Source organism: Lucilia cuprina, chromosome 3 (assembly GCF_022045245.1).
Source record: "Lucilia cuprina isolate Lc7/37 chromosome 3, ASM2204524v1, whole genome shotgun sequence".
Lineage (NCBI taxonomy): Eukaryota > Metazoa > Arthropoda > Insecta > Diptera > Calliphoridae > Lucilia > Lucilia cuprina.
In genome coordinates this window covers 12080690-12095180 of record NC_060951.1, presented here as the reverse complement: position 1 = coordinate 12095180, position 14491 = coordinate 12080690, and the positions used below count along the sequence as shown (strand labels likewise).

Here is a 14491-nt window from a genome sequence, read left to right as displayed (position 1 = left end):
TGGCATATGATTCAGTCAGGTCACTCTACCATTCTTAATTGTCTAGAAGAAATTCTTGACAATATCGAATATTGCATCGCCAAACCGTTTTTTAATAGAAGCTTTTCAGTGAATATCCAACACGATCCAAATGTGATGGAAACAATCCTCCATGACGGATCGTATAAGGTTTTCACTGATGACTCAAAATCAAACCACCGTGTAGGTGGTGGCTTTTACATAGCACATTTGGGAACGGAAGTTCATTCAAGCTCCCTGACCAATGTAGCGTACTTCAGGCTGAACTATCAGCCATAAAATGGGCTGCAAACTGCCTCAGGTTTCAATATTCGAATTTATACCGACAGCCAGGCAGCCCTTAATTAGTCCTTGAATGCCGGAACATCCCTTAACGAGATGGCGAAACATTCCACAATAGGACTGTATTATATTCCAGGACATCAACAAATTCCAGGTAATACCATCGCGGACTCTCTTGCCAAGTTAGGTTCCTCGCTTGCAAGAGAGCATATCGAACCTTTCGTTGGTATACCGCTTTCAACCTGCTAACGCTCGATACATGAAAAACTATATGAGCTTGCGCAATGCAGATGGTCGACTGAAGCTACCTGCCGACGGGCAAGGATCATATGGCCATTTTACAACCCACAAAGATCCAATGCCATTTTCTTCATTCCGAGAGCTAATCTACGGAACTTAATGGCAGTGGTAACTGGTCACTGTCCTTTGGGACTCCAGTCATTGCCTTTGTCATTGCCCCGCCCTAGCTGATCACAGAATGAGCCTGCTAAGTAGCTATTTTCTGCAAGACTTAGCGGATCTATCAGAGGTTAATATCCGGAAGATAGACTCATACATTCGTGCGACAAACTGGTTCGGAATAGGAAACCAGAGTGATTAGGTCGAAGTGTACTAATACGCCGACCGTTTTCTCTCTTTTTAGGTATCACAAAGGGATCAGAATACTGGACCCAAGTGTGTTCCCAGTGATGACATCGCGAGGATAAAGAAAACTCATAATTATATAGAATATTTTAGTAATAATTTGTTGTTTATTTTTCCGATTTGTTTGTGTTGCACATTAAACTAGACGTAACGCTATGATTAACATTAATACTTAAACATAAATAGTACATACTTATTAATTAATATTTATGGATGCTTAATTTACTATCATATCAATATGCATTCTTACGTACATGCAAATATTTATTTTTTTTGTATTTTCTCGTTTTAACTATAAATTTGTATCTAAGAAAATATTCTAATATTTCACTTTTTCTTTCGTTAATTTAGCTTAATAATTAATTTACAATCAACCTAAAGTAATGTTAGTTACTAATATTATTTGTTTATATTAAATTTTAGTTAAAATTTATTTTTTAGTCAACATTTTTTTATTGGTTTAAAGGAATAGTTTAATTTTGGAAATATAACAAGATTTTAACAAAATATTATTTATTGTTTAGCTGTTAAAGCAAAGTTAACATAGTCAAGTTTAGTAAGTTTTTAAAAAATTAATTAATTAGATTTAACAAGAAATAAAATATATAAATAATTTTTAACAGTTGTTTTTTTATTATATTTTGTTAAGAGTGAAATAAATAGTTTATTTTGGTGCATAATTTAGAATTCTCTTTAACAAGTGAATTTGTTAAAAAAAAGGAAAGTACTTAGGAGCTTTGGCAAGGTGAAAAAGAAAAAATTAAAAAAAATATATTGTGCCTCATTGATTAAATGGAAAATTTGTATGTAATTTGATTAATAATATTAACATAAAATTATATTTTATAACAAATTAGTACATATTTATATGTATGTTTGTATATATTAATCTAATATAATGTTAAATTTATGTAGATAAAATTTATTTAGCTTTTAATTTGTTAATTTTATCCGATCCATGATCAGTTTGCCATAAAATAATGTAAAATATTCGCACATAAACGTTGTACCAAAGGCCAAATGTATTGTAAAACATATTGAAAAACTGGACGCAAAGAAGGAAACAGCAAACATATTTGATGCTGTACTGACTCAAGCAGTACCAAAAGCAAATGTCAGTTATTTGTATCATAATTCAAATGTATATAATAGTTATTTTCAAGTTGTTGTCTTAAACTATCACTGCTCTCGTCGTCATCATAACTATCTGTATCACTGTGACATCGATTGTTTTGCTGTTGTTGGTCGCCCTCATCATCGTATGACCACTGCATGTCTTCACCAAATTTATGACGATGTGCCAAGTTCTTATAGGCATGTAATTTACTATTATCTATATATGATTCGCAAGGATAACACCAGACGGATAAATCACTAAAACTTAATGCTAATGGATGGGATGTTTCCAAATTATGATACAGCATATGCTCCATTACGTAACGGCCACATAAAACCCGTTGACAACTAAGACACATCCAATTTTCGGCCGTTGATGAACATTCATGGCAGGGCATTGATGTATTTATTGCTGTTTATTTAAATTATATATAGAAATCATTAAAAATTACTTTATTGTAAGAAATATTTGAAATTTGTTGAAATAATTGTTAAAAAAATTAATTAAGCACATTTTACAGAGCACTAATAAATAAGAAATAAAAACAAAACAGAAATTTTAAAAGCACAAACACAATAACAAAGAAATTAAAGAAAATCCAAGAACAATTTTTAACTTTTACTAGTTCTAATGAGTGTGATAAGATTACATGTGATGGAGTTTTGTGAAAATATAATATTAGTATATATTACATACATACATACAGGTTGATAGTTATATGTACATTATTTGATTTGAGGAACTTTTCTAAAGTAACTATGAACCCTTTGGAATACAAGCGTAACTACTTAATATTCTTGATTCAACCTTTTTTAAACTAGTAATGTCACCATTTCTGTTGTCACTCGTTTTAAAAAAGTTGGGATTTCAAAGTATAGTCATCTAACAACCTCGGATAATGACTTGTGTATAAAACCGTCTAAAACGTAGATAGTTTTCTTCACTTAAATTTGGGTAGGTCAAGCATCAATGGAACTTCCTTGGCCGCAAATTGTTACTCTATTAGTGAGAATTGGGGTTTGCTACCAAACATTGTAAACATGGTTGTCTATAGTTGTACTTCTACCGGCATAATTAGTGGTAAGGGAAGTACATGGTAAACGGCATTGAATATTGTTCTAAATTTGATCCCCATTAAGAAAAACATTGATCGTATGGCGGCTAAGAACTTATTTAGATAGTTTAAATAAGCTCTAGCCACAAGGATACTAGTATATCAGGAATTGAAGTATGTGCGGAGGGTATTTCTGAACTTGAACTTCGGAGTGACACCTTCAATAATGTTTCTTTGTAGGAACAAGTGGATTCGGTCCGAAGTACTGTGTAAGGGGAGTGGAGTCATAACTGATGAATCCAAGATGGAATCCGGCTTAAGGACCGGAGTCTATCTATATTCTTTAATGGAAACAAGCTTCATAAGGATCATGGAAGTGACCCTTATTCAGCTTTACATTATGGTTGTGTTGGGTATCAGGCACTGTGCTAGAAAGTCACATGAGATAGTTGATAAATTGGACAGTGACCCTTATAAAGCTTCACATTATGGTTGTGTTGGATACCAGGGCACTGTGCTAGGCAGCCACATGAGATAGCTGATAAATAGGCCAGACAGTAATAGGATATAAAAACTTCTCTCTATTACTGTAGACTTATGACTAATCTTCAAAAAACAACAACCAATCCCGGTACACTTGGGTGGATTTGAGGGCACTATGACCGAAGTTATATGCAAAAGCCATAGTACCATTAGGATTGTTCGGAATGAGTATAAGCACTTGAGGAGGGGTAATAAGCCGTTAATGCTCAATTAGGGGTTGCATTTTTTTGATGATTACTTTCTCTCTTTAAACTACTTATCATGGGAGAATTTTACTTCTCTCACCGTTTCTATTATTCTTCTGTGTTCTTTCTATATTCCTTGTCCTTTACAAAAGACAATCACAATGGACTCTTTGGGCCTAGAAATCGATATATTTAACCCCTTAAAAGAGTTGGTGTTGAGAAGCTAAAAACAGTAGAGAATACAGCAAAGATTCCACGAATAACTTTGGGATGTATCTGATGTGATCTATGCAATCTTCTAGTTTTTATAAAGGAAATAAGAAAGAAAGTTTGCAGGCGCGATTTCAATTCCAATTTTTTTAGTTTCTGTTCAAATTATTTCTATATTTCAAATTTTTAAGCGACCTTTATTCTGGTCGGATATACCAGAGAACAAAAGCGGGTCGTGACACAAAAAGAATGCGTGTAAAACATAACAAACCGCACGTCGAGATGCGTATTCATGTAAGGTTATAATTTCATAACCTCTCTACTATATAAATTAAAGTAAAATTCAAAGTTGAACTAAAATATTAATAGACTGGTTAACACATTTTTAGGGAGTGTTTAAAACATTTGAATTATTTAGCAAATTCTCCAGGAATAAGTTATTTATACCGCTCCCATAGTAAAATATAAATTATACGCAAAGAAAAGTATAGAAATGTGCACCTCAAACACATTTCAAAAAAATTTACAACTATAAATGGACTGAGAAAAAAATAATATGAAAAATGATGAAGCAAAGCGTAATTTTAAATTTTCGTTTTTTGTAAATGAATGTAATAATGTAAATGTTGTATGTAACAAATCACCAAATAAAAAGAAAAAAATTACAAAAAGCCAACAAATGCAATAACAAATATGAAAACATAAAAAAGCTAAAGTAAATGAAACCAATTTTCCAAACAATTAACAACAATACAAGACATATTGTTTTGCTTACTTTTTGGTACATCCCCCAGATGTAACTGGGACAAATGAGGACAATTTTTTAATGGTACAACAGCAAACATTTCATTATTTTCGAAAGCCTGTTTTACATGTTTGTTTAATTTTTTTTTGTTTACAAAACGATGATGAAATGTGTCAGGTGGTTGATTATTTATAGATTTTTGTTTTAATATTATTTCATTAATTGTTATGCAACGTGCATTGTTGGGGAGTAGTAGTAGTAGTAGTAGTAGATCAGACATGAAAATATTTAAAATATATATTTGAAATGGTTAATATCATCCATCATTTGTTTCTTGGAATAAACGTTAGACATGTTTCATGAACAACTATTAATTACCTGCATGTGCTCTGTGAGAAATTCTGTAAGAGTTTTTACTTTTACCTTCGGTTTACTGCCACTTGCCTCGAGTGATACATTGGTGTCTGTATCTTGAGAACCACCAGCAGCGCCTTGGACATCATCCCTTGTAATATCTAAATTTTGTAAAGTAGCAGAAAGAAAATCCTCATTGTTGTTTTCACCCGATGTCTGTGGCAATCTCTTTCCAAAAGCTAAACTTTTCCAATACCGTTGTTGTACTCCTATACAGTTCTGTAATGTTTCCATGCAGCTCATGTACGCTACAGTTGGTGGCCGCGAAGCACTACCATTTAGATTTATTGCTGGTATAGGATCGCCAAGTAGGGATTTTGTACACATGGTCATGGCATATGATATGGAATTGACATTGTAGCCTCCTTCTAAGCACACAATAATTCGTCCATTAGCTAGGGCCGATAGCCAGTGCGTGAAGAGACCATAGGCTTCGGGTGTTACTTTGCAGCCACCAAGTGGATCTCCAATAGCAGCATCAAAACCGGCCGAAACTAAAACCAACTCTGGATCAAATTCATACGCTATGGGCATGATAATCTGTTGGAAGGCCATTACATACTCCATATCACCCATGCCTTTCTGTGGAAACAAATGATACCATAAATATTAAAAAGATGTTAACTTTAAACTATTCTGTTCCACTCACCTTATTCCAGGGAATGTTAACATTGAAACCTACACCAGCTCCCTTGCCCACAGCATCATAATCACCATCTTTACTTTTAGGGAAGAATGTGGCATTGTCATAACGATGAATACTTATGTACAAGACCTGTGGATTCGATTCGAATATGTGCTGAGTGCCATTGCCATGATGCACATCCCAATCGACAATAAGAACACGTTTGAGACCATGATCTCTAATAGCATACTGAGCGGCAATTGCTATATTATTGAAAATACAAAAACCATGAGGAACATCCGATTCCGCATGATGTCCCGGTGGTCGTACAATACACACTCCACTGCGTGCCTCGCCTTTAACTACTTTATCGACAACCTGCAATACAGAACCGGCCGCCAAAGTGGCACAATCAAAAGTTGTTGGATGGAAATAGACGGAATTATATTTGGCGCCCATGTTTTGCAGTTCATCTTTCTCGCCAATACGACGTATCGCATTAACATGTGAGCGAGTATGAGCCAAACAGATTTCATCGGTTGTAGCCGTACGTGATTGTACATGTTGCATGCGATTCAATAATTTGTACTCTTGATGCATTTCGAAAATTTTACTTATACGTTCGGGTTGTTCGGGATGTCCCTCTTCGTAGGTATTTGAATGTTTTAACATAAATTCATCGTATACATAGCAGACACGTACTTGTGGTGAAAATAGTTTTGTTTCTAGAAACCATAGAAGGTAAGAATGTATTTATGTTAGAAATTGATAGTTTTATTTGAAAATTTACCTTCTTTTAGTGTCTTAAGGCGTAATGCATTGCGTTCTATGACATCCAATGGAATTTTAGGACCAGTACCACGTGTGGGAAAACGTTCAGGCAAAGGTGCACCGCCAATGAATAAACGACTAACTTTATGTAGATTTGGTTGTGGATTAACGTTGTTTAAATCTTCCATGGTGTAGGTGTCTTGCACCTGCAAACATTTCCAATAAGGACGATGAGAATAAATGCAATTTAATATAGACTCTTGTATGGAAGGACAAGGTGGCTGTAATTTCTCCACCAGCAACGGACAAGGTTCACCTAGTAAGGCTCTCAACGTTAAAGCAGCTCCTTCGGCTAACGAATCCAAACAATAGCCTCCTTCCAAAACAACCGCCAAACGAGAATTGGCCAATTTAATTAAAGGATTAATAAGATGTGGATAAAAGGCAGGTGTTACTTCCATTTCACCCTCAGGGCAACCCAAGGCAGCATCATAACCAGCTGAAATTATTATCAATTCTGGTTGAAATTCCACAGCAACTGGTATCAGTATTTGCTGGAATATGGCCAAATAATCGCCATTACCCATGCCCGTCTTATTAAGGGGTAAATTGAAATTATAACCCAAACCGGGACCATGACCAACAGCATCAAAATCGGATTCTTTTAGATTCGGCCAAAAGGTGCCGTGTTCAAAACGATGTATTGAAAAGTAAAGTACTCTGGGATCATTGTAAAAGAATCGCTGAGTACCCTGACCATGATGTACATCCCAATCGATTATCATGATTTTTTTCAATTTCAAAATATCCAAGGCATACTGTGAAGCTATTGCTACATTATTAAAGAAACAATAGCTAAAATAAAATATAAAATTAATACAAATTCATTTAAATGCAATTGAAAAGTATTGGAACATTTAACTACCCATTGAATTCAGCTTTCATAGCATGATGTCCTGGTGGACGTATAATGGCCATACCATTTTGTATGTTACCATTTATAACGCTTTCAATCAAATCAATTGTTGAGCCTGTTGCCAATAATGACAAATCAAAAGTGGTCTATGAAGAGAAAATAGAAATATACAGTAAGAAATTTTATGTTTGAAAAGAGCCTATTAAATACTTACCGGATGTATATAAACCGAATCAAACTGTGAACTTAAATCTTCCATTTTAACATCATCATTAACACCCGAAGTTTTTTCCAACAATTGATAATGTTCTTCGCTATGCAGAAGCATTACTTCATCCTTGGTAGCACGTCTAGAGGGTAAAATTTGACAGCGTTCAACTAATTTTAATTCGCGACAACTGCAAATACAAATGTATAATTAGGATTTTGTTATAGACTAAAAACCGTAATACACGGTTGTCAGATCTTACAATGTTGTCAGTATAATCAGAAAATGTCTAATAATTGTCTGAACTTACAATTTTTCTTTTGCAACGTTGTCAGAAAAAGCATTACCAAAAACATTGCAGGACAAAATTTGTAAGTTGACAGTATTATTAGACATTTTCTGCTCATTTTACTGACAACGTTGTAAGATCTAACAACCGTCTATATATAGTATAACCATTCAAAAAGTAAACGTATTTAAGTAAGAACAGAAAACATAAATATTGTCAAAGATGTTATTATTAGAGCACCAAAGAACCTTTTGCTTCTGTTTCCACATAATGTAGAATGAAGTAAAGTTCGGCATGTGAAAGAACTAAGTTTGGAAATTGAATATGAATTAAAGAGTGTCAGTTTGTTTCGAATACCACTGTCTATAGATTTTTGGCTGACCAAGCAGTTTTTTGTTAATCAAAAAACTAAATATCTATTAAAATAAAAATCTTTTAAACAACAATTTAATTCTGATTTAAAGTTAAATGATAAGATAATTTTGTATTATATTGTTTGCACTTAACTGATAACTAACTGCAACTAAATATTTCCATTTGGATTAAAGTAATCAAATAATATCAAACAAATTATAAGTGTTCATTATTAAAGATTTAAAATTCAAAATGTATAATTTCCACACTATAAAAGGTTTTCAGAATAATAAGAGATATATATTGAAAGAAATTTTTATATTTAAACATTAGAAATCTTTTATGGGATCACTACAACTGTGACTATCCTAATGTCTAAATTGTTTTCAAAATTCTTTCATTATTAACTACATATACATGTATGCGTGTGTGTGTTTGCGATTTAATTTGCATTTACCAACACCACTCTATGAAATTATTATACAAAGCTTTACTCAGGAAAATTTAATTTAATTTGCTTTTGAAGAACAAAGAATTTCTATAAAATAGCAAAAAACAAGCTAAACAAAAAACAAGCTAAACAAAAAACAAGTAAGAAATTATAGTCGGGCGAGGCCGTCCATATATTACCTTACACTTGTTACAATAAGTAAAATGTGATTAAGATTTGCCTCAGATATGTTTAAGCCATTTATTGTTGAATAAAACTGTGGACATTTAAGTTACATTTTGAAGGAGCTTTTTATAGGGGCTAGGGTCCAATGAGGCCCTATAATTAGATAGTTCATGAGGGTTATCAAGGCTAGTATGGAACTTGGCTTTTTGTCGAGATACGAGTATATTAAACATAATTTTGAAATGAAGCCACAGAATAGGGCTTTTAACTATTCTGCGGCTTCAGTTGTATGGAGGCTAGGTGAAATAATGCACCGATGTTAATCATTTTCAATAGGCTTTGTCTACGGTACCATAGAAGATCATGTGGCAAATTTCATTGAATAATCTTCAAAATTGCAACCTGTAGTTTGATTACAAGGATTACATGGACGGACAGACGGACGGTTATAGCTAAATCGATTCACGAAATGATTCTAAGCCGATTGGTATTCCTTAAGGATAGTATAGGACCAATATTATTCTGCGTTACATACATCAGCACAAACCCAATATACCCTACCCACTAAAGTAATGTAGGGTATAATAATGGCATAATTATAACAGTTAACACAAATGACTGCTCAAGCACAACTTTAAATTAAACAAAAAATATAAATATTTCACACTAATTTTGTTTACATACCGATCTAAAACACGTATGAATCTTTCTGGACACTCTGGATGTTCACTATCCCAGAGACAGCGATGCTGAGACATAGATTCATCATAAATAAGACCAGTGGGTCGTTGAGTCATGTATTTAGCATTCACCGCCTACAAGCAACAATACAATTGCGTTTTATTTACTTAATTGGTTTTTAAGATATTTTTAGGCAAAACAATTAACACTTACATTTTGAAATATATCCTTGACTACAATTTCTTGTTGATTTTGTTGTTGCATTTTTAGTAATTTTGCTTTGCGTTTTGCCTCCAGAAGTGCCGCACTCGGTTTGCGATTCTCGACTGAATTGACGTTAGCTGCTGCTGTCACTGCTGATTTGACCATTGCGCGAGTTTGTATTTTAGCTTTTTGTGCACCCCTTCGTGTAACAATTGGCGAACTCTATATGAAATTTGTGATAAGATTAAAAATATTTTAGAAATTGAGTTAATTAAATAAAATAACAATAAGTAAATGTGTTTTGATGAAAAAGCACTTGTACTTGTGAGATTATATGCACTACAAACATTATTATAATAACAATAAAAAAACACAAATACCTACTTATCAATAAAATGTTGTGTTTATTATAAGATCTGAGAAAAACGATTTAATAAAAAATGAGAACAGAAAGCAAACAGTTACACTAAATAACAAATATTTTTTTTTTTAGATTTTATTTAAAACGTAAATCTATAAAAATTTGTTTTTATTCCTTTTATTTAACCAAAATTTAGTGTTATTAACCAAATAATTTATGTATAAATAATTAGACACAATACTTATTTAGTTGGTTTCAAAGTCAAAATGATACTGATTCATTGTGTTGCTTCATTCATTAACTGAAGCGGTTTTAATCATGTTTTTTTTTTTTTTTGTTTGGTAGTTAACAGAGTATGCTTCCACCTACTATATATGGGCTACTGTGGATTTACCGGATAAGTATTATATTCATATACAAAGTATGAGTATGCATGTGTGTTAATAAAACCGCTAACAAAACAAAGAAATGTGTAGGCGTTAAAAGTTTTTAAGTTATAAAATCTTTAGAGTTTTTTGCAGTAAAAATTTAGTTGATTTGCTTCAAGCAATATTAATAAATTTTGACGTCATAACTGTTTTAAATATGATATTAATTAAAGTTGCTGTTATCCATTTATTATATTAATAATTTAACATTATTCCGTTAATATTAAACAATAATTAAATAGAGTTTTTGCAAAGCGTAAACTAAGGTTATACGACATCTATCTATCTATCTATCTATCTATCTATCTATCTATCTATCTATCTATATATCTATCTATCTATATATCTATCTATCTATCTATCTATCTATCTATCTATCTTTCTTTCTATCTATCTATCTATCTATCTATCTATCTATCTATCTATCTATCTATCTATCTATCCATCTATCTATCTATCTATCTATCTATGTACATATGTATCTATCTCTGTATGTCAAACTACTAAAGGGAGTTCAGCATGTTGCCATGTGTACTACTTCAACCAAGGCTAGATTTTCCACTCATTGAAACATATATAAGATATGAGGCGGCGCTTACAGCCGAACGGTTCTTTACTTTAGGCGAACTGGCCAAAAAGGATTATAGGACACATCATCAATGTAGACAGGACACATTGGAAGGTTATACACATTCATTGGACATGCCTGATCGCATACCAGACACAGAATATGTCGGAAACTTTGAAACACTAATCCCAGATAGAATGTCATGGTCAAGCGGAACATTGGAGCAAATACTAGTAACAATCCGTTGCTACACGGATGGCTCTAAATTAGGGGACAAAGTGGGTCTGGGTCCTACATTGAAGATCAAGAAACAGAAATATACCACCGTTTACCTAATCATAACACAAGCTTCCAGGCAGAAGTACGAGCAATAACGGAATGTGTAAATTGGGTTAGTATAAATATAGCGCCCACATGGCTTAATATATTTACCGACAGCCAGAAGGCAACTGAGTTTCTAAATATGGGAAAATAATACATTCAGTGAACAATTTTTTTTTTTTTAATTGGAGCGCACAACAGGCCCGATATCTATCTATCTAAACCGATAATTGATATAAAACGATAAATAATGCGCTTTCTTAGCAATAATTATATATGGGATAAGCAAGCTACATCCTTTCTACTACTCTTTTCCTTATTTTTCTTAGTGATCATAAGTCAAACTTCCTAAGATCACCGCAGTTGATGATTTTTGCAGTTCCAGCAAGATTCAATGTTGTTTGACATAAATATTAGGAATGATCAGTTCTGGCCATGAGAATACAGAGAAAAGTCTGGTATTCTTAAACATTTTAGGAAATATTTCTATCCATGTGATCTTCTTCAATTCTAGGATGGTGTTCAAAGTCTGTTTTGTAGCTTCTTCAGAAATATTTCCAGCCACTTTCATATTGAAAGAAAAATAAAAATCAAATCGAATGTCCATAAGCAATATTTTCTTTATCCTAACTGCAACAATATTCATGAAGTTAAATTTCGAATTTTTTTTCAGCAACAAAAACAATCAACATTAGAAACTGTTTAGGAACTGTAAGCTTGTATACAAACATACATATGTGTTATAAAAAATGTTTCATCAGCTATAACATGCAAGTTATGTTTTGGGCGATTCAGAAGTTGTGATTTTGATATAGAAGACAGAAACATCTCAAGACAGCCAAAATAAGTTTTAAGTCCAAATATGAAGCGCATTACTACATGAAGATTATTATCAAATTCAACATAAAATAGCAAAATCTTTGATAGCTACTAAAGGAGCAATTTGAAAATGTTACTAGTAGAGTTTGTCTAAGAGCAGGGAGATTGGTTTAAATTCCAATCGAAGCCAAGAAACCTTAAACGACAATTATTTTTTAAAATGCTGCTTGAACGCTTAATAAACATGTTTGATTCATTACTATAACCCGAAACACAAGTTGTCGAAGTGCTTTAAGTGAACACCTGCCGGGTTGTCTTTTTTTCAAGGCTACATTAACTACACTGCAAGTTCATGTACAAGCACTTTGCTTAAGTACTCGAGCTTTCTACTTTTTAACCATTGTTGTCCCATTGTTGATTGTAGGTACACGGACTCTCTTCCTCGGGATTGCCAAACCATCAAGGAAACATGATCCCGAGGGGAAACCCGAAGCACAATTGATCATATGTGAAACCCAAGCGAAATGTCTATGGTGTTAAGGCTCTGTATCGAGTGATTGAACTTAAGAATGTCATAAGCGGTCAACAGCGAATAGCAAAATACGGGATTTTTCGAACTTTAGGACACGATATAACAAAAACTTCATGTGAGAAAATATGCTGTTATGCAAAAATATGCTATAAAGGAAAATATGCTCTAACAAATCGACGTCAAAATTAGTTAAATTGTCTGAAATACATAGATAAATAGAAAACTTGTGTTCAAATGAAGCGCAGCAAAAAATAAGATGTATGTAGGTATTTGGTTGCCCCGGTCATCATAATATGTAGGGTGAATAGAATTCGACTATATCCACAACTCATATCTTAACTAGTCTATTCTAAGAGCTATATTAACTCCAATAGTTTTAAATAATACAAAAAGGCTTACACAGAGCATGTATGTAAATAAAAACTAAACAAAATAGTCATCACCATCGTCATCCACAAATATACATGAAGAGACAAACAGACAATCACAAACATTTTATTACATTAAATAAATTTTGGTGACACTATTGTAATTGTACACCTATTTCGCAAAATGAAACTTACCATTGTGTTATTTTTGTGAGTTAAAACAAAATGGGCAGGCAATAGGTTTGCTGTCTGGCTGGCAGGTAGTTGAACTAATAAAAAATATAGAATTTATATTTTTTCTGATTTTTTTCACGCACTTTACACACGTTTTGCAAAACAAACTTTTACAAAAAATAAAAATTATGACAAATCACAGACTTTTATTGGCAGTAGTTGAATACTGCGTGTCAAGTAGAATTTATTATTTTATCTATTAAAAATACAATAATATTTTTTTCATTTATTACAACTTATTTTGTAATTAATATTCTTTTTATAATATTTTTGCAATGAATTTTATTTTGAAGTAAATTCACTATACTTTGACTTTTATTACACAGTCACTCTCAGAAAACACACCCTGTATATTTTTTTATTTTCTTGACAATTTTCTTTACATTTGCGTGTGATTTTTCTCGTAGAAATTTTCTAGGACTTTAGAGAAATTGAACATTTTTCACTTCAATGTCATTTTAGTTTTACATTTATTATTAGCAATTTGTTTTATATTATTTGATTTAAAACTTTATTGTATTTTGCTTACACTCGCGGAAAATTCTTTTACACTCGCGACGAAGCAGCCGAAAACACAAAGTAGAAAAGAAATTCTTGAAACGACGACCATAAATGAAAAGAAAATAAAACAAAACATTTCTAGAGTTGCCAAGATAAATTACACATTTTCTTAATTCTGCAATAACAAGTCAAACAAATAGTTACATACAAAAATCATTATTAATTTAACAATTTACAAAAATAAAAATTGCAAATATTCTTAAGAAGCTGTAGTTTTGTAATTAAAATGTTTGAACTTATACACCTGTGGCATCTTTGTTGTTTTTAAGAGAGTAAAAGAAAATTGTGAAAAAACATATGTTCACATAATAATTCACAATAGTTTGACATTTGCAAAACGCATTGCCATAACAAAATTATTTATAATTTATTTTGGCGCAATCTGTTGTTTACAATTACTTTATTTAGTTTCGCACTCCGGT

At 32.4% G+C, this 14491-nt stretch overlaps 1 protein-coding gene across 5 annotated transcripts; it reads right to left on the bottom strand.

Moving 5' to 3' along the window:
• Positions 1-1025: 1025 nt before the first annotated feature.
• LOC111679691 (histone deacetylase 6) lies at positions 1026-14087 on the bottom strand. 5 transcript variants are annotated; one of them, XM_023441296.2, is made up of 10 exons: positions 13470-14086; positions 9887-10099; positions 9677-9807; positions 7740-7923; positions 7535-7671; positions 6629-7464; positions 5863-6563; positions 5178-5795; positions 4830-4917; positions 1026-2473 (listed from the first exon to the last, which is right to left on the bottom strand). In XM_023441296.2, the coding sequence occupies exons 1-10, from the start codon at positions 13470-13472 to the stop codon at positions 2061-2063; spliced, it is 3324 nt and encodes a 1107-aa protein (XP_023297064.2). In that variant the 5' UTR covers positions 13473-14086; the 3' UTR covers positions 1026-2060. The 5 variants fall into 5 exon arrangements, with proteins under 5 accessions (XP_023297064.2, XP_046801430.1, XP_046801431.1 ...); XM_046945474.1 differs by lacking the exon at positions 13470-14086 and adding an exon at positions 10262-10408; XM_046945475.1 differs by lacking the exon at positions 4830-4917 and having other exon boundaries at positions 2331-2473; positions 13470-14087.
• Positions 14088-14491: the final 404 nt, after the last annotated feature.

Bases quoted from the DNA above. Each gene is read 5' to 3' on its own strand.
- LOC111679691 (XM_023441296.2), bottom strand. The intron at 9,808-9,886 runs GTAAGTGTTAAT...TGTTGCTTGTAG, and splicing joins TCAAGGATATATTTCAAAAT to GCGGTGAATGCTAAATACAT. The intron at 6,564-6,628 runs GTAAATTTTCAA...TATGGTTTCTAG, and splicing joins CCTTAAGACACTAAAAGAAG to AAACAAAACTATTTTCACCA.